The sequence below is a fragment of the Lagenorhynchus albirostris genome, chromosome 7 (assembly GCF_949774975.1).
Source record: "Lagenorhynchus albirostris chromosome 7, mLagAlb1.1, whole genome shotgun sequence".
NCBI classification, from domain to species: domain Eukaryota; kingdom Metazoa; phylum Chordata; class Mammalia; order Artiodactyla; family Delphinidae; genus Lagenorhynchus; species Lagenorhynchus albirostris.
This window is the reverse complement of record NC_083101.1, coordinates 694,339-720,064: the sequence shown is the minus strand read 5'-3', so window position 1 is coordinate 720,064 and position 25,726 is coordinate 694,339. Positions and strand designations below refer to the sequence as shown.

Here is a 25,726-nt window from a genome sequence, read left to right as displayed (position 1 = left end):
GGGCCAGTGAGGAGGCTGGGGGTGAGGAGGCGGGGTCTCCATAAGGGCAGCCCCTCCCGTGCCCACCCCACTTTCCTGGCTGTAAGGGTCTCAGGCCAGAACTTGGAGCCTCCGAGTCTCCAACAGTGGGGAAGTAAGGAGCGTGAATCCGGCCAGACAAGCAGTTTTGAGGCTCACCTGCATCATTTCTCTGACCCTCTCCAGCTACAATTAGCCGAGGAGTGGAGGGGCCGGGCGCGAGCACAGCCCCGACTCTGCAGGGTGCACACACAGTGACTCCAGCGTCCTCTGGAAGGGACATCCTCGGGCCAAGGCAGGTGGCGAGCCAGGCTCCTCCGTCAGGCCCTGGGGACAGGTGGCCAGCACGGTAAGCAGGGTTGGCACCCAGGCCTGGCACTCAGGGAGCCTCGCTGCAGTGCCGGGGAAGCGGCACAAGCCCGCCAGCCCAGCGACTGGCCTGACGTCCTCCGAGGCCAGGGGTGTGAGGGTATCCACCCCACAGGGCACCCCTGGCCCTGGGACCTGGCCCTCAGAGGGGCGGGGGTCCAGCACAGATGCTGCAGGAGGTGCTGCCTTGCCCCTCCTCGCGCCGACCGGTTCACCCGGGGCCCTTGGCCTGTCACACCCTCACCACACACCTGCCCCTCCGTTTCTGCCCCCACGTGTATTTTTCTCTTTAACCAAGGTCAGGAGAACGGCAGCAACTTGGGGTACAAGTGCTTTGGGTTAAAAGTCCTTAAAGGAACCCACCAGCCCAAGAAACTAAAGGCTGCTTCACGACGGTCGTGAGCAGAGCAGATCACTGTTCCATAAAGTGTGCATTAAAATGGAAAGAAACTCTCCCGCAGCCCAGCGGAAAGACTGGCAAAGGGTCAGAATGGAGTTTTCAGAAGAGGAGACAATCGGAACGAGAAATACATTCTCTTCCACTGTCTTTGTGGAGGGAGGGGACACCTGCCCGTGGGAAACACTGCCGGGCACGTGCGCCAGCCCAGCCCGGGGAGGATCAGCGCAGGCGCACACGTAACCGACTCGTGGCCCGCGGGAAGGGGCGGGACTCACCTGGCTCCCCTCCCCCGGGTACCAAGGCGACAGCGTTGCTGGTCAGCACCCGCGCCAGGCCGGAGAAGTCCGAGCGCCGGTCCGGGGGCCTCTGGCAGACCCGCTCCGACGGCTCCACCTGCGAGAGAGGCCGGCAGACGCGGGGGGCCGGGCCGAGTTCGCACACCCGACGTGGCCTGGCTGTTCTACCCCACTCCTGACCCAAAGCTCCTCCTGGACACGGCCGGTGGGTCTGATCCCGACCCAGTCGTCACCTCGGCGCCCGGGCTCGCCTGGGAGGGCTCTTGGGGTGGGGCGGGCAGTGCGGGCAGCTGGGCCACATACCGACGGGCCCAGCCGAAGCCCACAGCCCCGAGGTGGAGGGCGCTCAGGGCTTGGCCACCTGGGCGCAGACGCCGCTGGCAGGGCGGCTCCACCAAGCTGTGGGGCTGGGTGGGCTGTGGCCAGCCGGCGGCCCCTGCGCTCCCACCACGGCCCGCGCACAGCCGCCAGGGCTGGGGACCCCTGAGGAGGAGGCGCCTCAGGATTTGTGTGCTTTGCTGTCCAAAGGAGGAAGCAGTGCCAACCTGAGGCCACCGGGCTCTCTGAGGCCTCAGCTGGAGGTGGGAACCTCAGGCCCATCGCTCTGGGGTTCTGGCCCCCCGTAGGGGCTCCCCCATCCGGGGGGCATGTCACCCTGTGGCCCCGGGAATCCGAAGACCAAGCTCAAGCAGATGTGAGTGCACAGGAGCGGGAGAGCTCGTGGAGAGCCAGCGCCCTCATCAGAGCCAGCGGGCTCAGAGCAGAGTCAGAGGCAAAGGGCCCGAAGCAGGTGGGCGGGGCCCCCAGCCGCCCCGGGCCTCACCAGCTCGGGCAGGCTCCTCCTGGTTAGACGCAGCGAGGGCAGCAGGGGTGCAGGTGGCCGGAACAGCAGCCCCCAGGTTGAGCCGCTGCACAGTGCGGGCCGGCGCAGGCCCGTCCTCCCGGCGCTTCTGGGCACGCACAGCTGCGCTCTCCAGCACCCGCTCCAGCTAAGGGAGAGCGGAGCCCCGCGTCAGGCAGCCCAGCAGAGGCCGCAGGCTCGAGCAGGACAGAGCCAAAGGCCAGCACGGGGCTGTCCACAGACGTCCCAGGCTGGACGGGACCACGCCTCACGCCCTAGCCCAACACAGGTCTTGGCCTTGGCGGGTGGCACCCTGGTTCTGAAGACCGACCCGGCTGTGGCGTGCTTGGCCCTTCCTCTGTGAAGCTGTGACCCAGGGGGTGCGGGGCTGGGTGCGGGGGCATGAGGGAGCTCCGGGGGCCTGCAGGAAGGGAGGCGGCGCACACACTGCAACCTTCTTTTGCAAACACTCCCCCACAAGGGAGCATCACTCCTGGTAAGAACAGGAACCCACATCGGAGATGACGAGTTTGTAGCTGTCCCAGGACCGGGATGGAAGCGTGAAATGAGAACAGACGACAGGGCAGAGGAAGGAGGTGGGGAACACAAAGCGAAGGGACAACGAGACTCCACTTCACACCCAGGAAGTTGGGAACACAGGGGACTGACAGTGCAGAGCAGGGAGCATGGAGCCCCAGACCTCGCCCACATCACGTGCACAACAGGAGTGCAGTCTGGCAGCTCTCTGAACCTGAAGACACACAGCCTCTGCCGCTCAGCAGCAATTCCAGGTGGTGCCCTGAAGACACCCCTGCACACGCGTGTAGTGAAGTAACTTCACAGTCCGTTGGCTGAGAAGAGACAGATGGTGGGGCATTCACAAATAGAAACTAAACAGCCATGAGACGAGTGAAACAATATGGATACAATTCAAAAGTGTAAGTGTTGAGTAAAAAGGAAATTTCAAGATGGTATAAACTCGAGCACTATTTATATTAAAAAACCAGTGCCATATACACACATAGTAAAAACGTGAAACACGGACAGAGGCTCTGACTTTACAAGAGCAAATACCTGGGTGTCTGCTCTTATTATCCATCCCTTTCTGAGTTGTTGAAATACTTCATTCAGAGGACAAGAGAGAAACAAGGGGTTGGAGGAGAGAGTGGGGCCCCCCTCCCGCCAAGACCTGCCCAGCCTGCAGCCCTTTGACCACGCCCACTGCCTGGCCCAACCCAGCAGCCGGCCGGCCCCTCCCCTCAAGCCCTGGCCACGGACCCCACCTGCTGAGGCCCCACCCACTGCCCCACTCACGCAGGCCGGCTCACCTCGCCCAGGCCCACGATAAGGATGAAGTCGGGCTGCCGGATACAGCGCTGGGTCCAGGGTGTGAGCGTGCTGTCCACCTGGTAGAGCACGATCCGGTGGATGTCCTCCTGCTGCCCCAGCCAGCTGGACAGCCGCTGCTCGTGGATACTGGAAGGCACAGACAGAGGGGCGCAGACGCCAGGGCACATTTCAAGGCCGGGCTGGGACCCACTGAGAGCAGCAAGCCAAGCTCGGCTAGGCTGTTCCGACACGGAGGCCGGCGTACCTGTCCAGAGCAGCAGAGACAAGGCGCTGTTTTACGTTGCCGCTGGTCAGCAGCAGGGCAGGGCCTGAAAACACAACCACCAAATACAGAAAACTGTGCCGGCAGCTCACACTGGAGGATAAGCGAGGCCCTTCCTTCTCCTGGAAGTTTGCTCTTCTGGAAAGCAATAAGCCTTTCACCACTCATGAGGAAGTGCCTGTGGCCCTGAAGCAGACCCTCTGGGCAGGTGAGGCTGCAGGTGTGGCGGTGGAAGGGCTGCAGCAAGTACAGGGAGGGGTGGCCTCTCTGAACCTCAGTCTCCTCCTCTACACATGAAGGGGTTGAATCTCTGCGGCACTGAGACTGTGTGTGCGTGGGGGCAGGGAAGCACAAGCTTGTAAAGTGCGAGATTAGACAGTCTCCCAAATCCAAGGCAGCTCGGCTGGCTGGGCTCCAGTCAGGTGCGGTTCACCAGTGTCTATCACCAGGGATCAGCGTGCTTCCTGCATCTACAGGGTCTTAGAGTCGCTGTCCACACAGACACAGTTGCTCTCAGCCAGGAGGGCCAGCGTCAGAATATGTGAGAGGGCCGCCAGGGGCAGGGACAAAAGCTGAGAGGCCAGCGGCCCTCAGTGTCAGGAAGGCTGCTGGACCGCCCTGAGGATGCAGAAGTCCCGCTGCTGCAGGAGAGGCCGGGCTCTTCCCCATGGCTTCCTTCTTACACCCTCGCTTACACCTGAGCTTCTCTGAGAGCTTGTAATCAGAAGGTGAGAGACAAGAAATCACCGCCTTGTGTTTAACTGGCAGCATCTGCTTTCTTGGAGGCACAAGCATAAGGGTGCATTTCACAGGGTGGTGCCCTGTGATGTGGCTGCTGGACTGACCTGTGCGTCTGTGCAGCTCTGACTCAAATGGCAGAAGCCCGTTGATGCGGGGAAGCAACTCCTCTGGGGGCTCGGGGCAAAGGGCGCTGGTCCCCCTGCGGGCTGCAGTCCTGCTCTGGGGGTCAGGCCAGGTCGGGCCAGGTCGGGAAGAGCTTCAAGCTCGAGTTGGTCACCCTCCGTGGGTCTGACAGAGAGAGGGCGTCCTCTCGGGGCTGATGCCTCACGTGCCTGCGAGGGCCGGCACTCCTGGGCACTGCGGTGGCTCACCCTGTCCGCCTCTTGGGCGTCTAGGACGAGGCGGGACAGGCAGGCCGTGTCTGGCTGCAGGAACACAGCGGAGCGCAGCCCTGAGGTCCTCAGCGGACTGCAGGCTGGGCTCTATCTGCCCTCAGGGCACGTCTCCTGCTCTGGGCCCGCCTGCCTGGACTCGGAAGGCTCGGAGGAGGCCCTTGGGAAAGTGTGGAGCCCCCCGGAGGTGGCGCTCTGGGCTCTCGAGGTGCGGGCTGCAGCCCCAGGCAGTCAGGACTGTGGTGACCATTCCGTCCGGGGGAGGGTCTGCTTAGGGCCCAGGCCATGGGCAGGTCCAGGGCAGTGCGTGGACACAGGCTGACGCCTAGGCACTTATGTGTCGGCTCCGTGGGGCACGGCTGCTGCTCCAGGACGGATCTGGCCTGGATAGTCACTGCTAGCCTGGCTGTCACACAGCCTCTCTCCCAAGCTCTGGAAGCCAGAGGAAGTGGACTGACACCTTCACAAGTGGAAGAAAAGGACCACTGGCCTAGATCCTCACTCTAAAAACACGCTTCACAAATGTGGTCACCTGACTGTCAGCAAAAGATCACTGCAGGGCAGAGTCCAGTCCTTCTAAGCGAGGGCTCTGGGGCAGCTGAAGATCCTATAGAAAAAGGAATCCTGACTCTACCTCGCATCATCACCAAAATCAATCTCCAATGAACTGTAAACTTGCAAGGTAAAACCCTAAGGTTTTTAGAAGAACCTCTTCATGATTTGGGGGCAGCATGAAATTTCTTCAATAAAACACAAAAAGCAGTAATAATATAGGAAAAAATTGATAAATAAATTGGTCTATATTAGAATTAACAACTTATGTTTGTCAAAAGATATTATTAAAAGAATAAAAAAAACAAGCCACAGAGGGAAAGATATCTGCAACACTTTCATCCAATAAAGCGACTATATCCAGATTGCCCGTCAACAAGGAAAAGATAACAAACCAATAAAAAGGGTGGGCAACTTGACAGGCACTTGCGAAAGAAGGTATCCCAATGGCCAGTAAACAAACAAACTTCTTAGTTGTTGGGAAATGCAAATTCAGGCCCAAACAAGATACCACTGCACACTCATCAAAATGCACAAAGAGGAAAGGCCACCTGCCCAGCTGCAGAACACACACTCTTCCCTTTCTCCAGGACAGACTATATGTTAGGCCACAAGGTAAGTCCTAAGGAACTTTAAAGACTGGATTTACAGGGACTTCCCTGTTGATCCAGTGGTTAAGACTTCTCCTTGCAATGCAGGGGATGCGGGTTCGATCCCTGGTCAGGGAGATGAGATCCCACATGTCTTGGGGCCAAAAAGCCAAAACCATAAAACAGAAGCAATATTGTAATAAATTCAATAAAGACTTAAAAAAAAACAAAAAGATTGGATTTACAGATGTAGAGAACAAACATATGGATACCAAGGCGGGGGTGGGGGGGTGGGATGAACTGGGAGATTGGGACTGATATATATACACTATTGATACTGTGTATAAAATAGATAACTGGGACTTCCTTGATGGCGCAGTGGTTAGACTCCGTGGGTAAGACTCCATGCTCCCAATGCAGGGGGCCTGGGTTCAATCCCTGGTCAGGAAACTAGATCCCACATGCACGCCACAACTAAGGGGCCCTCGGGCCACAACTAAGGAGCCCGCCTGCCACAACTAAGATCTGGCGCAACCAAATTAAAATATAATTAATTAAAAAAAAAAAAAATGAGAGAAAATGGAATCTTTCTTTGAAAAAATAAAATAAAATAGATAACTAATGAGAACCTACTGTATAGCAATGGAACTCCATTCAATGCTCTGTGGTGACCTAAATGGGAAGGAAATCCAAAAAAGAGCGGATATATGTATCTGTAAAGCTGATTCACTTTGCTGTACAGTGGAAACTAACACAACATTGTAAAGTACTATGCTCCGATAAAAATTTTTTTAAAAATTGGATTTACACAAAGTATCTTTGCTGATCACAATGGTATGAAACTGGAAAATTCAAAAATATATGGAAATTAAACAACACATGCATAAACAACCAATGGGTCAAAGAAATCACAAGAGAAATGAGAAAATATCTTGAGAGAAATAAAAACAAAAATAACAACATTCCCGGATGTACTGGACACAGCGAAAGCATAGCTAGGAGGGAAGTTTACAGCTACACATGCCTCCTTTGAGGAAGAAGAAAGATCTCTGATCAACAACTGGCTTTGTACCTTAAGTAACCGGAAAAAGAATCTCAAACTAAACCCAGAGCTAGCAGAAATAAGGAAATAATAAAGATCAGAACAGAGATAAATAAAATAGAGAATAGGAAAACAGAAAATCAATGAAACCAATAGTTGGTTCTTTGAAAGAATCAATAAAATTGGCAAACCTTTAGCTAGAGGAATAAAGAAAAAGAGAGAAAAGACTCAAATTACTAAATGCAGAAATAACAGGACATTAGCTATTTTACAGAAATAAAAAGTAATACAAGAGAGTACAGTGAGCAATTGCAAACTAACGAACTGGATCATCTGGATGAAATGGACAAATTCCTAGAAACGCACAACCTACCATGACTGAACCATGAAGAAACAGGAAATCTGAATAGACCTATAACCAGTAAGAAACTGAACCAGTTAAAAAAAAAAAAAAAAAAAAAAAAGCCCTGCATGAGGTGGCTTCACTAGGGAATTTTACCAAATATTTAAAGAAAAATTAACACCAATCCTCCTCAAACTCTTCCAAAAATATTGACTCGGAGGGAACACTTCCTAACTCATTCCATGGGGCCAGCACCGCCCCGCCCCACCAGTACCAAAGTCTGCGTGGGACCAAGACGCCAGGAGAAACTACAGACGAGCACCTTTGACAATGCAAAATCCTCAGGAAACAGGAGCTGACCAAACTCAGCAGGGTATTAAGAGGATTACATACCACACCAAGTGGGATTTATTCCTGGAATGCAAGAATGACTCAGCATATGAATATCAATCAGCGTAATAAATCACATTAACAGAACAAAGGGGGGGAAGTATGATCATCTCAACTGACGCAGAAAAAGCACTGACAAAATTCAACACCTTTTTATGATATAAACACTCAACAAATTCTGAATAGAAAGAAACCTCCTCAACATATTGAAGGCCATACATGAAGAACTGACCACTAACATCCTACTTGAAGGCGAAGGACTGAACGCTTCCCCCTAAGATCAGGAACGAGGCAGGATGCCTGCTTTCACTTAACACTGCTAGGATGTCAGTGCCACCCAAAGCCACCAACAGTTCAGTGCAATCCCTGTCAAGATCCCCAGTTCCTCGAAGAAATAGAAATTTGCGTGGACACACATGAATGTCACATCAGCGCACCACACGGACGCTAACCTCCTGGTCTGGATGCTGTGCTGCAACCTGGGGCAGGGGGTGGTGTGTGGCTCTCGCTTTACTATTTTTACAACTTCCTGTGAATCTGTAATTATTTCAAAATAAAAGGTTGGTTTGTTTTTTTAAAAAAGGGAATAAGCTTTTATGAATCAACACATCTCCACTGTGCAACTGCAGATCTTTTGGGTGTGCCCTGGACAGTCTGACCAACGTCACTGAAAAATGTATGATGTTTTCTACCTCCAGAATATTTGTTATAAAACAAAGACCAAGACGAATCCAAATTAACGCTTTCTGTGATTTAAATTTTCCCTTGGAGAGTAACTTTTACATATTAAATATTTATAGTAGTATCTTCAATTTCATAAATCATTTTCATTTGGCATTTCTTTAATGCCTTCTACTATCAAGTGTCTGTTTCAGATAGCGGACGTTTCGCCATATTAAGATACATACTCTTGTCACAACGTATTGTTCCATAATAGTAATGTAACATTCATTGCACCTATTGTTATATCATTTTTGAAGACACCCCTGAAACCTTTAGGAGAGCCCTATCTCAGAAAATTGACTTATTGTCTCTTACTATGGTCGCTCACAGTTATAAAAACATATACATAAAGTGTTAAGAATATGGAATACTTTATGATTTGGGGAATTTCTAAGGGTTCTCAGGAATTTCAGTTTCTTGTTCTTGAGCCCCCAACTTAACAGCCGTGGAACTTGGGAACATGACCTAAGCTGCCTGACCCCAGCTGCGGGTGTTCTCCACGTGGTCAGTCAGCTGCCCCAGCCATTGCGGTGGCCCCTCCGAGTAGTGGAGCAGCTGCACGCACCCACCCCAGGCTCACACCCCAAGATGGGCTCCCGCTGGCGGGGGGCGGTTCAGGGGTCTCTGTGCCCCTGGAGGCCCCAGAGTTCAGCTGGGAGGAGCAGGGCGGTGTGACTCACACCAGCTCCTGTGAGATAGGGTTTGCCCATCAAGACTGTCCAGAGGTGCCCGGCTCACTGTGACGGTCCTCTCCCCAGCGGTGCACCCCTCTCCACCCCCTGCCCAGGGTTTAGCCTTGCGAGCAACACTAACTGCTCTTTCAGGAGAACCTGGAAGGATGAGAGGCAGGAGGAGGGGGTCCAACCGGACCTCAGGTGCCTTTGGGCAGGGCTTACTGATGGCGCTAAGGGCGTGCTTGAGCTCCAGGGTGAAGGCGGTGAGGGGCACATCCTCTGACACGGGCATGACGGCCACCGTGGAGAGGTTGCTGGCAGGGTTCCCCGAGTCCCACTTGCTCCCTACAGCATGTAGCCCAAACTGGTGACCTGCAGAGCACAGGGGCGTGCGTTGGCCTGAGGGATCGGGCTGCCACTCGCACAGTCTCGGTGTCCCTGGATGTTTCTAGGTGACACCACGGCACGAGAGGCCTCGGCAGATGGAACAGGCACGGGGTCGGCCCCGAGTCCCCACAGCCAGAGCCCCGCCTTTCCCGCTGAAATTACCAACCACACTGTGGCGCCCTTGCGTTTCATACACACCAGGACCGGGCCGCTGAAGGGGAGACGGATGCACGGATGCAGAGAAGGCCGTGAGGCCCAGAGAAAACGCAAGAGTCGAAAGGATCGGCCAGGGGAGGGCCCATCCTCTGACCTGCCCCCTTCCTGGAGTTCTTGCACTGACTGCTCCAGAGACAGCAAACAGTCTGACCACCTCGTCTGCGTGGGGTTTCCAGACCCCGGGGTGAGGCACAAAACAACCCAGGGTTGGTCAGGGCTGGGTCCTGGGGTGCCTGTCCCTGAGGCCACAGGCTTCCCCTTCTCTAGACGTGAGGCCAGGAAGCCCCACAGCAGCAGGGACAGAGGCAGCGGGCACGTGCACCCACGAGCGCATCAGCCTCGGTCCGAGCGTCCCCGGCTGAAGTTCATTCCCAACACAAAGTTACTGCTTGGCAAGTAGCACCTCCTGTTTTCATGGACGTGGCTGAACGGGCAGCCTCAGCCCTCCTGCCGCCCACGTCCCAGCCAGACCCCAGTCTTCTGGGGCCCCAACACATTGGGGGCTCTCTTCCTGGCCCCCCGGCTGGCCGCCGTGCCAGCCCAGCTCCTGCACAGACCCTCCCGACCAGGAAGGGCACGGCCAGGTGCCAGGTGCAGGTGCCGGCCGTGCAGGAGGGTCCAGCTCCGCCAGAAGGGCGTCCATTTCTGACTCTGCTGGCCTCGTCCCTGGGGAGGAGCGGTGGGTCCTGAGGCATAGAGCGTGGGTTCCTGCAAGGCCTGACCCAGAAGCCAGAGAGAGGGGCCCCTAAGAGCTAACCTGGGGGCAGGGCAAGAAAGTGAGGGCTGTGAGCCAGTTGGCAGCTGCATGCGAGGCAGCAGGGGGCCCCTTTTCACCGGTTTTCTGGCAGCTTCTCTGTGGGGAATCCCCTTCCTCCCGCTCTTTCCCAGTGACCTCTGACGTTAGAACCCTCCGTCTGACGTAGAACCAGAGGGGGATTCTATTGCCAGCTTCTGACAGTTTTCTTTTAGTCTTTAAGAAAGGCATGTGGGAGGTTCTGGTTCTGACCAAGAAGGAGATGGAGCCGGCATATCGCACCTAACCGCTGCCACCAGTTACACGGAGGCTCTGGACACAGTTCTCAGGAGACCCAGAGGGGCGTGAAGAGGAGTGCAGACGAGCCAGGACTCGTGGGAAGACCACGCTACTAATGCCACAAGGGTAGCAGTGCCACTGCCCCGTCCCAGCTACAGCCAAGTGGGGTCCATGCCTCCCCCTCCGCACTGGGTGCTGCCTCCAGGGAGGCTTTCCAGGGCCCCAAGTTCCTGCATGGCGATAGACACAGTGGGGTGGAGCCCCCAGCTCTCCATTCCCTGCACTAGAGAGGGGAGATGGAGAAGGGAGTCCTCTAGATCTAGTATGAAGTCCTGGCTTCACCCCCAAGCAGCCCATACATGAAACTGGCCAGGATCGCACAGCAGAGGCTCTGAGAACAGAATCCAGTGTGGCATACCAGCCAGGCATACCACACTGGCTCTGGGTAGCACACAAGCACAGCAGACCAGAGCAGTACTGCAAAGGCATTGAGAATTAAATTAACATTCAAACACAGCCCAAGGAAGAGGGCCAGGACATGCTCTGTGAATATAAGCACATTGACAGTCTGCAAAAATAGAAGATTTAAATGGGAACCAGGCTCTCATAACATAATACTCGAAATACAGGATGCAATCCAAAATTACCAGGCATACCAAGAGCCAGGAAAATCTCAACTTGAACAGGAGAAGACAATTAACAGACAAAAACGACAACATGTGGGCTTCCCTGGTGGCGCAGTGGTTAAGAATCCGTGTGCCAATTCAGGGGACATGGGTTTGAGCCCTGGTCCAGGAAGATCCCACGTGCTGCGGAGCAACTAAGCCTGTGCACCACAACTACTGACCCTGTGCTCTAGAGCCTGTGTGCCACAACTACTGAGCCCGCGAGCCACAACTACTGAAGCTGCGCACTTAGAGCCCGTGCTCCTCAACAAGAGAAGCCACCGCAATGAGAAGCCCGCACACCACTACGAAGAGTAGCCCCCGCTTGCCTCAACTAGAGAAAGCCCGCGCACAGCAACAAAGACCCAACACAGCCAAAAATAAATTAAAAAAAAAAAAAAAGACAACATGTCACAGAATTTGGAAGTCCTTGACGAGGCAATAAAGCAGTGATCATAACCAGACAGAGACAGCTGTCATGGACTGTCTTGAAGCAAATGCAGAAATATAATAACTGAAATTAAAAATTCTCTGGGTGGCCTTAGGAGCAGAATCAAGAAGACAGAGGAAAGAGCCAGTGAGCTTGAAGACATATCAAAAGAGAGTACTCGGGCTTCCCTCGTGGCGCAGTGGTTGAGAGTCTGCCTGCCGATGCAGGGGACACGGGTTCCTGCCACAGTCCAGGAAGATCCCACATGCCGCGGAGCGGCTGGGCCCATGAGCCATGGCCGCTGAGCCTGCGCTTCCGGAGCCTGTTGCTCCGCAATGGGAGAGGCCACAACACTGAGAGGCCCGCGTACCGCAAAAAAAAAAAAAGAAAGTACTCAATCTGAACATCAGATGGAGAAAAAAGATTAAAAAACAAACAGTGTCCCAGAGATACTGGGACAATAACAAAAGGTCTAACATTTGCTTCTGTGAATTTCCAGAAGAGGAGAAAGAATACAGGGCTGAGAGACTCTCTGAAGAAATAAAGGATGAAACCTTTCCAAATTTAGTTAAAATATATATATACACCTACAGATTCAAGATGAGCGAACCCCAAACAAGATAAACCCAAAGAAATTCATGCCAAGCACTCCAAAATCAAATTTCCAAACAGTAAAGGCAAAGGAAAATCCCGAATACAGCCAGACAGAAATGATGCACTACCTATTGGGAACAATGTGAATGTCTGGATTTCTCATTAGAAGCAACGAAGACCAGAAGGAAGTGGTACAAAATGTTTAAAGTGCTGAAATAAAAGGACTGTCAAGCCAGAATTGCACATCCAGCAAAAAGTATCCTTCAGGACGAAGGTGAAGTAAAGACAGTCTTAGATGAAGGAAAATTAAGAGAATCTGTAGCCAGCAGACCTGCGCTAAAAGGACTATTATTAAAGGAACGTCTTCAGACAGAAGGAAAATGATACCAGGAGGAAGCTTGGAACACCGGGATGAGGGAATAGTTTTAAACGTGTTTGACGGCTGAAAGCAAAAGTTCTAACACTGTGAGGGGGGTTTCAACCTAAGTAGAGGCTCTGGGCGGGGCTCTGAGTGGGGTGGGCGGGGCTCCCAGGTTGCAGGCCCAGGCACCCAGCCGTCGCAGTTCCCTGCTGGAGGCTGACCAGGATCTTCTCGCCCAAGAGGTGAATCAGCGAGTCACAACCTGGGGGCAGAGGAAGAACAGAGACCTCAACCACACACTTTAAACCATGACGCCAAGCAAGCACCTTAGACCAGGGGTCCCCAGCCCCCGGACCAGTAGCGGTCCGCAGCCTGTTAGGAGCCAGGCCACACAGCAGCAGATGAGCGGCGGGCTAGCGCAAGTGAAGCTTCATCTGCCGCTCCCCATGCTCGCATTACCGCCTGAACCATCCCCCCAAAACTCCCCAGTCCATGCAAAAATTGCCTTCCACGAAACCAGTCCCTGGTACCAGAAAGGTTGGGGGCCGCTGCCTCAGACCCACGGTGTCAAGACTGCCGCGGCTGTAAACCACTCCAAGCAGTGGAAGGTGATGTGGCTGCTGTCTGGTCGCAGGCAGGTGCGGGGCACGTGGCCTGGGACCTTGCCCGGGACGGCATCTCCTCTCATCCCCAGGCGGAAAACACGGGGCAGCACCGGGAAGCCACGACTGCCCGCAGGCAGGCCACGAGGGCCTTCCCCAGAGCCGAGGGTCATCACGTGATGCTGAGTGCCTGGCCCGCTGGACATGGGCTGCTTTACATGATATCCAGGAAGAATTACCTTTTAAATATAATAATGCTATTTTGGTTATATTCTAAATTTTTAGAGTTGCAGACTCAAGTATCTAAGGTTGGAATGTCAAAATACCTGTAATTTACTTTTAAGGGCTTTTGCATGAGTAAAGTGAGTTAAAAGTTTTTTAATTTGCTAAAGTTCGCAAGATGGGAGGAGAGGATGTACTGTACAGGAAGCCTGCTTCCTTGGCTCCTGCATGCAGTACGCATCACTTTCGAAGAGAAGCCGCTGTCAGCTTCAGTAACCCTAAGTATCTCGGAGAGCCGACAGCTCCGGGCTGACTACGCAAAGAGCAGGCCCTGAGACCTCGTGCTACAGCAACCGGTGTCCCCAGCCCCTGCCAGCCAGCCCTCCACCTGCAAGCTAACTTGGAGACCCTCTCTTACCCCCAGGACTCTGGTGTCAAAGACCCATGGAAGATGCAAGTGAAACTGTCCAAATTTTAGGACGTGAGACAAGACGTAGTTTGAGCAGAGTGGTCCAAAACAGAAGCTGAAAAGAAGTCTGGTTTATACACAACTAATCTAGCATCAAACTATTAACTGGAGCTAATTTTGTTTGTTTGTTTTTTGCGGTACGCGGGCCTCTCACTGTTGTGGCCTCTCCCGTTGCGGAGCAATAGGCTCCGGACGCGCAGGCCCAGCGGCCATGGCTCACGGGCCCAGCCGCTCCACGGCATGTGGGATCTTCCCGGACCAGGGCACGAACCCGTGTCCCCTGTATCGGCAGGTGGACTCTCAACCACTGTGCCACCAGGGAAGCCCAACTGGAGCTAATTTTACAAACCACATTTTATTATGGAAAATTTCAAAGATACACGAAAGTAGAGAGAAGAGTACAGTGGACCCCCCTTCCCATCACCCAGCTCCACCCATCTTATTTCACATACATACCCCCAAAATTTTGAAGACAATCCCAAACATAGCATTTTATCCATTAATAGTTGAACTCGTATCTCTAAAATATCACAACAATGATACAATTATCACAATTACAAATTAACAATAGCTCTAAATCAAAGCTTTTGAAAGTGATCATTTCTACATCAAATGAAAAAGGTTCACAACAGGCCAATGAAAACATGAAAAGGTGCTCAACATCTTTAGTCATTAGGGAAATGCAAACCCTAGCCACCAGTATAAATAATAGCATTTTGACATATTTTTCCACTGGATTAAAAGAAAAAGAAAACCATGTGATGCTGGTGATTTAGTATAGGAACTTCACCGCAGTGTGACCCAGGGAACCGCTGTGAACTTCTTCAAACCTGGCACTGGTCTCACTGTCCAGGAGCCCTTCCATCTGGCCCAAAGGCTCCGGCCCTCTTGGTGAAGGCCTGCCAGGTGGATGACATGGAGGCCCCGCCCCGAGGAGACTGGACGAAAGCCACGCCTTTTCTAATTGTCCCACCAGGTCACCCGCAGACAAAGCAACACACATGAGACCTGTACCCTGACGACACTGTGGTCTAGCAGCCCGAAGACCATGCAGGAGCTGTGCGAGGTCAGGGCCCACCCAGGGCCCGGCAGGCGGGAACTTCACGTGGCCGGGGTGGGGGCGACCTCGTGCAGTCCAGGGTTCACTGTGTCTGCGGCGGGAGGCTGCGTCACCCACCAGCAGGCAAATAAACCCACAAGCCCTCAGGAGTCCGGGTCTATAGGTGCCCCTGGCAACTGTGACTCAAGCATATAAGTCAACAGTGGCAGGAAACAAAGAGGTAGCTTCCAGCTGAATTATTTTCTTAGAGTTAAAACTATTCACAGCCTGAAACCCAAAAATAAGGCAAGGGTGCTAATGATCATCATAGATCAATACCCAACCACTGAGGGGTTCCAAGGCAGTGGGAGAGACAGGGCAAGATGCTTGTGATGTGGGCTTCCCTGGTGGCGCAGTGGTTGAGAGTCCGCCTGCCAATGCAGGGGACACGGGTTTGAGCCCTGGTCCGGGAAGATCCCACATGCCACGGAGCAACGAAGCCCGTGCGCCACAACTACTGAGCCTCCGCTCTAGAGTCCGCGAGCCACAACTACTGAACCCTGCGCACCTAGAGCCTGTGCTCTGCAACAAGAGAAGCCACAGCAATGAGAAGCCCGCACACCGCAACAAAGAGTAGCCCCTGCTCGCTGCAACTAGAGAAAGCCCACGCACAGCAACGAAGATCCAACACAGCCAAAAATAAATAAATAAATGAATTAATTAATTTTTAAAAAGTGCTTGCAATGTGTCTGGGGAAATGCAGAGGTGAGCCACCACGCACAGCCCCTGTACAGCAGAAGCTGACACACCTGCGTCAAGGGCAGCTGTGGTCCAATGTGCCTTTTCCTCCAAAGAACAAAAAATTTAAATTTTGCACTCCGAAGGCCCATAGTTTGGCTCACCATGTTTCTCTCCGCGGCGTGCTAGCCTACACAGGTGGCCTCGCTGCTCAGGGGGGAAGACATACAAGGAAATTTGCATAAGACGGTGGTGCAAAATGGAGCTGGAGGAGGCTTATCTGTGCACAGAGACACTCCTGAGAATAACCCAGATACTCCACTTGATTTCACACTGGAAGAGTACAAGAGGATAGAGGCAGCTGTAAAAAAACTCCCCATAAGGGCACAAAGCAGCAGCTGTACTTCCAGTCCTGGATTTAGCCCAAAGGCAGAATGGATGGCTGCCCATCTCTGCTATGAACAAGGCTGCAGAAAGTTACAAGTACCTCCAATGAGAATATATGAAGAAGCAGCTTTTTATACAATGTATAATCAAAAAGCGGTTGGAAAGAATCATATTCAAGTTTGTGCTACTATCCTTGCATGCTTTGAAACTCTGACAGCATACTGGAGGCCACTCAGAAAAAGCTTGGAATAAAGGTCAGGGAGACTACACTTGACAAACTTTTCACTCTTATAGAAATGGAATATTTAGGGGCCTGTGTAAATGCACCAATGGTTCAAAGAAATGACAACTACTATGAGGATCTGACACCTAAGGATACTGAAGAAATTATTGATGAACTCAAGGCTGGCAAAATCCCAAAACCTGGGCTAAGGAGTGGACGCTTCTCATGGGAGCCACAGCCAGAGGTCTTACCTCTTTGACTGAACCACCTAAAGAACCTGGCTTTGGTGGGCAAGCAGGCCTTTAATTTATATTCAACTGTAAAAGTGCCACTGGAGAAATAAAATATGAATCTCCTATCTACATAAAATAAAATATAATAAAATAAAAATTGGTACTAACTTTTCAATGGAAAACTTAACAAATGTTAAAGAGGGCAGACCTCTAAGTGAAAACACAACAGACCCCAGCCCTGCCCCACCCAAGGGCTCTCACCGAATCCTGGATGCAGACCTCCAGCCGCCCGTCCTGCACCACATAGATGCTGGTATCTGGCTCCCCTGGCCGGAAGACGTACTCCCCTTCCAGAAGCTACACAAACACCATGTGTTTGCAAAGTTCCAGGAAAAGTGGCTTCTCAAAGTGACCCAGGACCCTATAAGAAACAGTGCACATGGGACACCTACAGGAAGGAGGGGAGAAGGGACACAGGCCACAGTCCCTGCCGGCCAGACCACAGAGCGAGCTTTCAAGAGCTGCAGAGCCCATAGCACAGGCACCAGCAGGACAGAAGCTTAAGCTTCAGGAATTTCCATCACCTACTGTTCCATGAGCTCAGAGAACTCTCAGGCCATGAGCATGAATTTGAACCAGATGCATAAACGAGGGCAGGTAGTGAAGCGCTGGAAAGAGGAGTCGGGGCTTCCAGGGAGAAATGGGGAACCAGACTTGCAATTTTCCATCCAGCCACACGCTTCCCATACTCGCTCCATGTCGCCCTGAAGGTGAACACTCTGATAAGCAGACAGACACACGAAAGAACCGGCAAGGAGGCTCCACTCACCACTGGGAGGGCAGCGATGGCAAGAAGACTTCCCAACTGATGAAAGCAGTGTTCACATGTTGGGGTCGGGGGCGGGCATTCTGGCTTACACGTGAGTTAACTCCCACTTCACGCTCACTAGATAGAATAGCCTGTTGTGGCTGATCAAACACATATTGTACGTCTGCTTAATTATTAAAGGGCACATCGGCCAGAAGTAAAGAACGTCCGGGGCTTCCCTGGTGGCACAGTGGTTGAGAGTCCGCCTGCCGATGCAGGCGACACGGACTCGGGTTCGAGCCCTGGTCCAGGAAGATCCCACATGCCTCGGAGCAACTAAGCCCGTGCGCCACAACTACTGAGCCTGCGCTCTAGAGCCAGCGAGCCACAACTACTGAGCCTGTGTGCCACAACTACTGAAGCCCGTGCGCCTAGAGCCCGTGCTCTGCAACAAGAGAAGCCACCGCAATGAGAAGCCCGCGCACTGCAATGAAGAGCAGCCCCCGCTCACCACAACTAGAGAAAGCCCGCGCGTAGCAACAAAGACCCAACGCAGCCAAAAACAAATAAATTAAATAGATAAATATTAAACAACAAGAAGAACAACAAAACGTCCACGTAAAAAATAAAGATTAAATGCCTCCCTTTCTAGGGTGCCAATGCTCGTTCTCCTTCAATGATAAGACTCCCTTCCCAGGTGCCGAGGCCATACTGACTCACCATGTACCTGCTGATCTGTTTTTTTTGAAACCTTGAAGGAATGTGTCCCTGACTAGCTTAATGTTCTTTGTTCTGACAAGACATAAAACTGCCAAAAACTATGCTTCTCTGGGGAAGTTCCTCAGAGTTATCTGAGAGGTTGTCTTCCAGGCTATAGTCCTCAGTCTGGCTCAAATAAAACTCTTCTTATTCCTATTACAGGTTGTTTATTCATTATTTTTGTCGACACAACCAACGGTGGCCACAGGGAAAGGACACCTCGGAGGCCAGGTGACAGCCAGTCCCCGGGGCACAGCCGCAGGCACATGGCGGGCCTCCCGTGTCCACTTCTCTCTTACCGAACATTTTTCAGCATGTACAAGACTTCTGACGGCAGGTGAGAATTCTTCACACGGAACTCCGTGAGGTCGGCCTCCAGCAGGGAGGGCGGGGGATCCTTTGGCTGCAGGGTGGGGTACTCCTTCTTGAAACACAGGATGCTACAAAGCAGAGACATGTGCACCTGGAGCAGAAGCCCAAAGGGGTTCAAACGCAGACGGTGTTTGCGCTGTGAACTCCATGGCAGGGAAGCCACGGGCGGCGCAACGTCCGCGGCCTCCCCAGCGCCCACTGGGGCAGGCAGCTGAGACGTGCCTAGTCTGAAGGGCACCCCCAGTACCTCTTGGCCAAAGACAGCACCTTGGTCCTCTTCCTCGCCTGCTGCCGGCGGCAGCTGTGCTCTCACAAGCGCGTGGGGGAGTGTGGTCACCTGCAGAGAGAAAGGGGGAGGCCGCGTCTGGACCCTGCAGCCGGTGGATCCAGCTCTCAGCCTCAGGGTCGGTCCCAGCCCTCAGGACCTGGCCTGCCCGCAGCCCGACACCAGCATCCCGGCCCGGCCCCACCCTGCTCACCTGCCCAGGACACAGGGAACCATCCTTGGCGCTGATGGTAGCGATACCGCGTGGCCATGTCCCCAGACAGCCCGTGCCCCGAGAGCTGAGTCCTCAGCCCCGCGTCCTCTCTGCCTAGAAGGCCGGCGCTCTCCACCCCACACCTGTCGCGCTGACACACACGACAGCCCGAGTGCCTGCGCGGCCTCCCAGTCTGGAGGGCTCTTCACCCTCCCCCACAGCCGAGGCCCACCGGACTGCCCCAAACAGCGGCAGCCCGGCTCCTAGCCGGGCGCCGGCCAGCCTCCTCGGGCAGCCACTGCCCCCTGCGGTCCCCTAGCTCCCGAGCTGCGCCTGCCCCACGGTGCCGGCTGTGGCTGTCGGTGGGCGGCCACCACAACCCCTCCTGCCCTCCCAGGCGTCCTGGCCTCACTGGACCACGCTCCTGTCCTTAGCCCAGGTCCAGCTTGCCGCTGCCCAGTCCTCGGCAGGGTCACCAGGGGACAGCCCCCCACCCAACCACACACGCCTGAGTGCCTTTGAGACCTGCAGGGAGTCACTCCATGTGGCACTGCACGAGCCTGCGGGGGGCCCGCCCACTGTCCCTGCGCGCCCGCCCGCCAGACAGAGCAGCCCCAACCGACCGGCCTCCCACAGCGCCTGACACTGAGGAGGAAGAGCCACGTGAGGACACCCACGTGACTCCCCATCGACCGCTCAAGCTTACCCACGAAGAACACGAATCGATTGTGTAACTCGAGGAAAGTAACAAAGAGAAGATATTTTTAAATACCAGCAAATGCTTCAAGCGTGCATTTGAAGCACAGGCAGCCTCAGGCAGTCTGCTGAGACCTCCTGCCCTCAGGCGGAGAAGGGCGCAGGGGGCCCGGCTGCTGGACAGGCTGGACGCGGCTGCTCCTCCCAAGGTGGGTCTTGACACTGGCAAGCAAGGCCTTGCAGTTTCCCCCTCGCGGAGCCTGGCCCCAAATCCTGGTTGGACCAGCAATCTCAGCACCAGAGCCAGGACCCTCCACCCGCCACACGTCAGGGATGCTCCGGGCGGGGGGCTTCTGTCCTCCCTTCCAGTTCACGTCCACCTCACAGGGTGACGGGGCCTCCTCCCCAAATGCTTCCGCCCAGCCATGCCCTCCCCAGACCCTCCCCGAGCCCCAGAGCCGCTGCACAGACCCCAGGCACAGGCCTGCGGTGCCGACACCTCTGAGGGGGAGGAGGCCTGGGCCTGCAGCTCGAGCTACCTTCCTCATGATATTCCTGCCGTATAGCATCGCTTTGTCTCTCTTCCGGAACCTGTACTGAGGAGTGGGCTGCCCTTGTCCTGCAAGGGGAGCCAAGGGGCTGCCTGAGCACGGCTGGGACCCGCGAGGCGGCCACGTGTACACACTAAGCTGTCCTGCCCCTGCCTGGCCCCGCCCCCCGCCCCGCCCCCAGTCACACAGCACCTCGTCCCAGGGCTGCGACAGACCCTTGCAGAGGAAGCGGGACTTCACTCTTCTTGGAAACATGAGCCAAGGAAGTTCAGAACAGCCTCGAATTGCATGGATCTGACGAGCTCAGCCTCGTGGACAGGCCAGCAGTTTCCAACAAAAGCCACCACCCGAGCCTCCCCCACCCTTTCAAGCCCTCCTCCCCGTCCCCCTAGGGCTACAGTCTGAAGCAAGATACTCACGGAATCAGTGAACACTTCTATACACAAAAAATGGTCATCGGGCTTCCCTGGTGGCACAGTGGTTGAGAGTCCGCCTGCCGATGCAGGGGACATGGGTTCGTGCCCCGGTCCGGGAAGATCCCACATGCCGCGGAGCAGCTGGGCCTGTGAGCCATGGCCGCTGAGCCTGCGCGTCGGGAGCCTGTGCTCCGCAACGGGAGAGGCCACAACAGTGAGAGGCCCGCGTACAGCAAAAAAAAAAAAAGATGGTCATGCCGATAAGGTCCAGGGCCAGGGCCAGGAGGATTTCAGTTGCAACAACCACCAGCTGGGTGAGGTCACAGATAGAGCACCCGTCAGCAAGGTGCCATGAGGCCCCTCCCAAGCCCAGACACAGGCTGGACACAAAGGACCCAGGGCAGCCAAGGGTGCAATAGGCCACTGATTCTGGGGCCCGCCCATTAGCCGGGGGCAGTGAGGTGGTCACCTGGTGGACTGGGAACGCTGCTCCGTCAGCTGCAGACCCCAGGACCGAAGGGTGGCCAGGTAGAAGCACGCCTAGGGGGGAAGGCTGCAGTCGGGAAGGGCCAGGATGGGCACGGCCCTGGCTCCCCAGGGAGTAACAACAGAGCTGTGGGTCAGGGACAAGTCAGCAGCCCTGGAGACCTCCAGAAAGAAGCGACCTTCCAGGACGCTGAGGTCCCCTGAGCCCACTTGCTCTGGAGCAGCGCCACCCACAGCATGGCTCGGCAGGGCCAGCAGCCGTGCTGTGTTGACAACAAATGCTCCAGGCATCATTAACGTATCTGAATCCTAAATCCTCAGCTTTCCTGCTCCTCAGGATGCAAATCCAGAGGAGCAAGCCCAGCTGGCCACAGTGGGTACAAAGGCCACCTCTCGGTGCCCTCTCGTCACCAACAGAACCACGTGCTGCTGGCCTCGGGGCAGACAGAAGCCCGCACAGCAGCAGTGGTGGGAAACCCTAAGGAGCCAACTGGATTTTGAGAGCATTAAATACCAGCTCACAGCAGAGAAGGGCTCCCAGGGAGGGAGTTAACAAGGGGCTTCAGAAGACCAGACCCCAGGGAGAGAGAAAGGAAGGTAAGAGAGAACAGTGAGAGACTTCCCTGGTGGTGCAGTGGTTAAGAACCTGCCTGCCAGTGCAGGGGACACGGGTTTGAGCCCTGGTCCGGGAAGATCCTACATGCTGCAGAGCGACTAAGCCCGTGCACCACAGCTACTGAGGCTGCGCTCTAGAGCCCGTGAGCCACAACTACTAAGCCCGTGTGCCACAACTACTGAAGCCTGCGAGTCACAACTACTTAGCCCACGTGCCACAACTACTGAAGCCCGCACGCCTAGAGCCCGTGCTCCGCAACAAGAGAAACCACCAAAATGAGAATCCCGTGCACCGCAACGAAGAGTAGCCCCTGCTTGCCGCAACTAGAGAAAGCCCGGGCACAGCAATGAAGACCCAACGCAGCCAAAAATAAATTAATTAATTTTAAAAAAGAGAGAACAGTGAGTGTGGAATGGTGAGTGGGCAGACGGCTGGGGCCGCCCATACACAGGATGCTGGCAGATTCCCCCCAAAGCTGAAGAAACCAGCCAAACAAGTAGCTACACTCCATTCCTCCCGGTACCCACATACCTCCTTCCAAGCAGCCAGGAACAGGATGGGTTTGGGGGAGTGGTGGGGGGACTTGTTAATCCTTTCAAGTTTCTACACAAGTGCCAAGGACTAAAGCAGCTTGCCTGATCCTTCAGAGCCAGGATCACACACAGCATCGATGCCAGAAAACCCAAGGAAATCAATGCGCTCAGAAAAGCATTTCAAAAGCAGAATGTCACATAGAGACAGAATAAGGAAGTGATTCAGAAAGCTCAACCCTTTGAACTCAGCTCAGGAGGCAGATGGAAGCAGTGGGAGCTTCTGCTTCACAGTGAGGCGTCCAGGCCCCCCGGCCCAGACTGCGTGCTTGGCTAAAGACGACATCCACCAGGCAGCAGATGAGCACCCTCCTCCTAAGTGTGTCTCTCCGAGCTCAGCCACCCCCTGGGGGGCAGCCAGGGCTGTCCACAGGAAGGGTCACGGGGACGCCCCAGGCCTATTTATACAGTCTCTTGTGGTTAGGCATCTCAGACTTTCCAGCTTTTCACGGTTGTTTTAATGCATCTACATTTCTGGTTTAGAGATAAAGGCCCTTGTAATGTGGCTATATATGTTCCACGGGTAAAAGGCCCTAAGACAAAGCAAGCAGACTTCCTAAGGGGAAGCAGGAACTCACAAGAGTGACCTTGGGGAAGAGGAGGGAGGGCCTCAGCCCTGACAAGGGGAAAACAGGCCCCACACACCACCCCCACATGCAGCAGGCTTCAAGGAGTTGCTGCGGGGCAGATGTTAAAAGGACCCTTTCTCCTTGTCCTGAAGTGGCCATAACTGGGAATTTTAAGGCTGATTCCTCACTGGAATCCTCAGGTTCTGCACCTCTGGGCCGGCGTCCCCCTCTTGCTCCATGGCTAAAAGTGAAACAAAAGAAGAGAGACTGGTTCCAAGGAGGGCACACGTTCCACCACCTCATGCTCACGTGCAAAGCAGTGTCTCCCAGCCCTTCCCCAGGTTCCTGTCCACGTTAAATTATGTTTCTGTTGACAGGAAAACCCTGATGAAAAACTGTGTTCTCCATGGAGAGAAGCTCTTTTCACAAGCAATCGGAGCCCCTTCCCTCTCTGTAAATAGCCCTCGTGTGGCTGCCCAGGAACCTAGAACTGCAGCCAAGGCCCAGGCTCCTCTCCCAGCCAGTCAAGGGCCAGTGTGGGCAGCTGGGCAAAGGCCTAGCGCAGCAGGGATTTCCAGCACCTGGGGAGGGGTGCGTGGCCACTACAGGCTGTGAGCCAGATCCTCCCTAGTGGCCTGTGCACAGGATTTCCCCCGCAGTGCGGCTGAGCCCTGGAGGTGGGTGTGTTGGTCTGGGGTGTGGTGAACTTGAGGACCAGCTCTGCTCACCTGGCCTCTGTGCCGCAGGGAGGAGCCCCATCTAGGGCCTTCACCCTGTGGCTCCCAGGTCCCTTGGAAGGGCAACAGTAAGAGAGGGTTGTCTCTTCCGAAATCCCACCGGGAGAAGTCAGGGAGCAGAAGGTAGGTGCAGGGTCACCTGCATCTGCTCACTGGTCAAAGGTCCCTGCCGGCCCCGTGGGAAACCCTTTCTTCTCAGATGTCTCCTCAAGGACCAGCAACGCCTTGACCCCAGCTCTGCGGCCCAGCCCTGACCAGGGCGGTCTCCCCACGCCTCCCAGGCTTACAGGCGACAGAGCTCAAGGCCCCAGCACCTGCCACACAACCAAACCGCCTTCAGCTGCTGCACGTGCTCCACAGCGCAGGGGACGGGAGGGAAGGAGACAGAGCGCAGGAGAACTGGGGGGCCGGGGGCGGCGCGGTTGGGGTCATCGAGGTTAGGAAGATGGTGGTTAGGGGGGCGTGGAAGTTAGGGCGCAGGGCTGGAGAGCAGTGATTATGGGGCCGTCGGGTTGAGGGCAGTCAGGTTGGGGGGCGTTCAGCTGCAGGGGCATCGGGGTTGGGGGCAGTCGGGGTTGAGGGCAGTCGGGTTGGGGGGCGTCGAGCTGAGGGGCGTTGGGTTGAGGTCAGTCGGGGCTGGGGGCAGTAAGGTTGGGAGGCGTCCGGTTGGGGGCAGTTGGGTTGAGGTGCGTCGCCGGCGACAGCCCTGTGGGGCAGTGTACGTCCCGACGATGCATGGGGGAGGGGATGGCTACCTCTGCTCACAGAACCGGACCCCCAGGTCAGCCACTTCGGGGCGCTCGGCGGCGACTCACCAGGATCGCGCGCTCCCGACGCCCGCGCTCCCGTCACTCCATCCTGACGCCCCGCCCCCGACACCCGGCACTCCCGTCGCTCCTCCCGAAGCCCCGCCCCTAACGTCCGCACTCACGGCGTCCGGCCCTGCGCCTCGAAGCTCCGCCCCCCACGGCCGCGCTCCTGACGGCCCGCCCGGACGCGGGATCTCCCCGAGCATTGGCCGTGCCCCCACAGGTCCCGCCCCCCCGCAGGGCCAAGGCTGCACATTGGACGCGTCGCAGCCAATCGGAGCTGCTCTTGCTCTGGCGCGGGGGGCCAGGGGGTGTCGGAAGCTGCAGTGGTCGCCGGAAGCAGAGCGCTGGGTTGCCGGGGTTCGCGTGGCTGTGCGCGGGAGTCGGAGGGCGTTCGCGTCGTTCGGGCCCCGGCATGGGCCTCCTGAGCGGGGCGGCTCGCGCCCTGGTGCGGGGCGCCGACCGAATGAGCAAGTGGACCAGCAAGCGGGGCCCGCGCACCTTCTACAAGAGCCGCGGCGCCAAGGGCATCGGCTTCCGGGGCCGCGACGGCAAGTTCGTGCAGGTCAAGGAAATGGTCCCGGAGCTGGTGGTCCCCGATCTGGCCGGCTTCAAGCTCAAGCCGTACGTGAACTACCGCGCCCCGGAGGGCACAGACGTTCCCCTGACGGCCAAGCAGCTCTTTCTGGAGACAGCGGCACCTGCTATCGAGAAGGACTTCAAGGCCGGGACTTTCGACCCTGAGCGCCTGGACAAGTACGGCTTTGAGCCCACGCAGGAAGGCAAGCTCTTCCAGCTGTACCCCAAGAACTTCCCGCGCTAGGAGCAGTCGGCGGCGGTCGGGTGTGCCTGCGACTGAGGACTTCGACCTATCCTCCTCGCTGAGCCTAGCTCCCGGGTGGCGGGTGGGGAGGCGTTGCCCTCGTTTCGCTTCTATTAAAGACCTTGGCTACCCTACAGTGTTGTTCGGGGCAGCTGGTCATTTTGAAAAGGAAAGTGTGACACGTAACAGGCTAGGGCGTAGTGACCGAGGCGACGTTCTGAGGTTCCAGCCAAACCAGAACCCCAACCAACAGGTTCTGCGAAGTAGGCAAGAACACGTGGCTTAGCTTGCAGGAGAAAGAGAATTCACAAGGCAGATCCAGCCACATGACAGCACTGGTTAATTCATCCCCCAAAATTCACCCCAAGGAACCACCAATGAGAATACTTATGGGTTCCAAAGCAGCTTATTTTGGGAAGTCAGGTGAGACAGC

At 55.3% G+C, this 25,726-nt stretch overlaps 2 protein-coding genes across 2 annotated transcripts in view; one reads left to right on the top strand and one right to left on the bottom strand.

The window, feature by feature from the left end:
* PNPLA7 (patatin like phospholipase domain containing 7) overlaps nt 1-20,502 on the bottom strand; it is a 32,081-nt gene extending 11,579 nt beyond the window's left edge. The window contains 16 exon segments of the mRNA XM_060153657.1: nt 1,069-1,180; nt 1,907-1,932; nt 1,935-1,973; nt 1,976-2,072; nt 2,439-2,556; nt 2,639-2,775; nt 3,253-3,400; nt 3,519-3,582; nt 9,206-9,355; nt 12,851-13,082; nt 16,844-17,003; nt 18,449-18,589; nt 18,769-18,815; nt 18,817-18,858; nt 20,236-20,315; nt 20,463-20,502. Of these exon segments, the coding sequence (XP_060009640.1) occupies nt 1,069-1,180; nt 1,907-1,932; nt 1,935-1,973; nt 1,976-2,072; nt 2,439-2,556; nt 2,639-2,775; nt 3,253-3,400; nt 3,519-3,582; nt 9,206-9,355; nt 12,851-13,082; nt 16,844-17,003; nt 18,449-18,589; nt 18,769-18,815; nt 18,817-18,858; nt 20,236-20,315; nt 20,463-20,502 (1,633 nt within the window).
* Nucleotides 20,503-24,758: 4,256 nt separating this feature from the next.
* On the top strand, nt 24,759-25,429 carry MRPL41 (mitochondrial ribosomal protein L41). The gene has a single exon (XM_060153909.1). It carries the CDS (start codon nt 24,886-24,888, stop codon nt 25,291-25,293), a length of 408 nt encoding a protein of 135 aa, XP_060009892.1. The 5' UTR covers nt 24,759-24,885; the 3' UTR covers nt 25,294-25,429.
* Nucleotides 25,430-25,726: the final 297 nt, after the last annotated feature.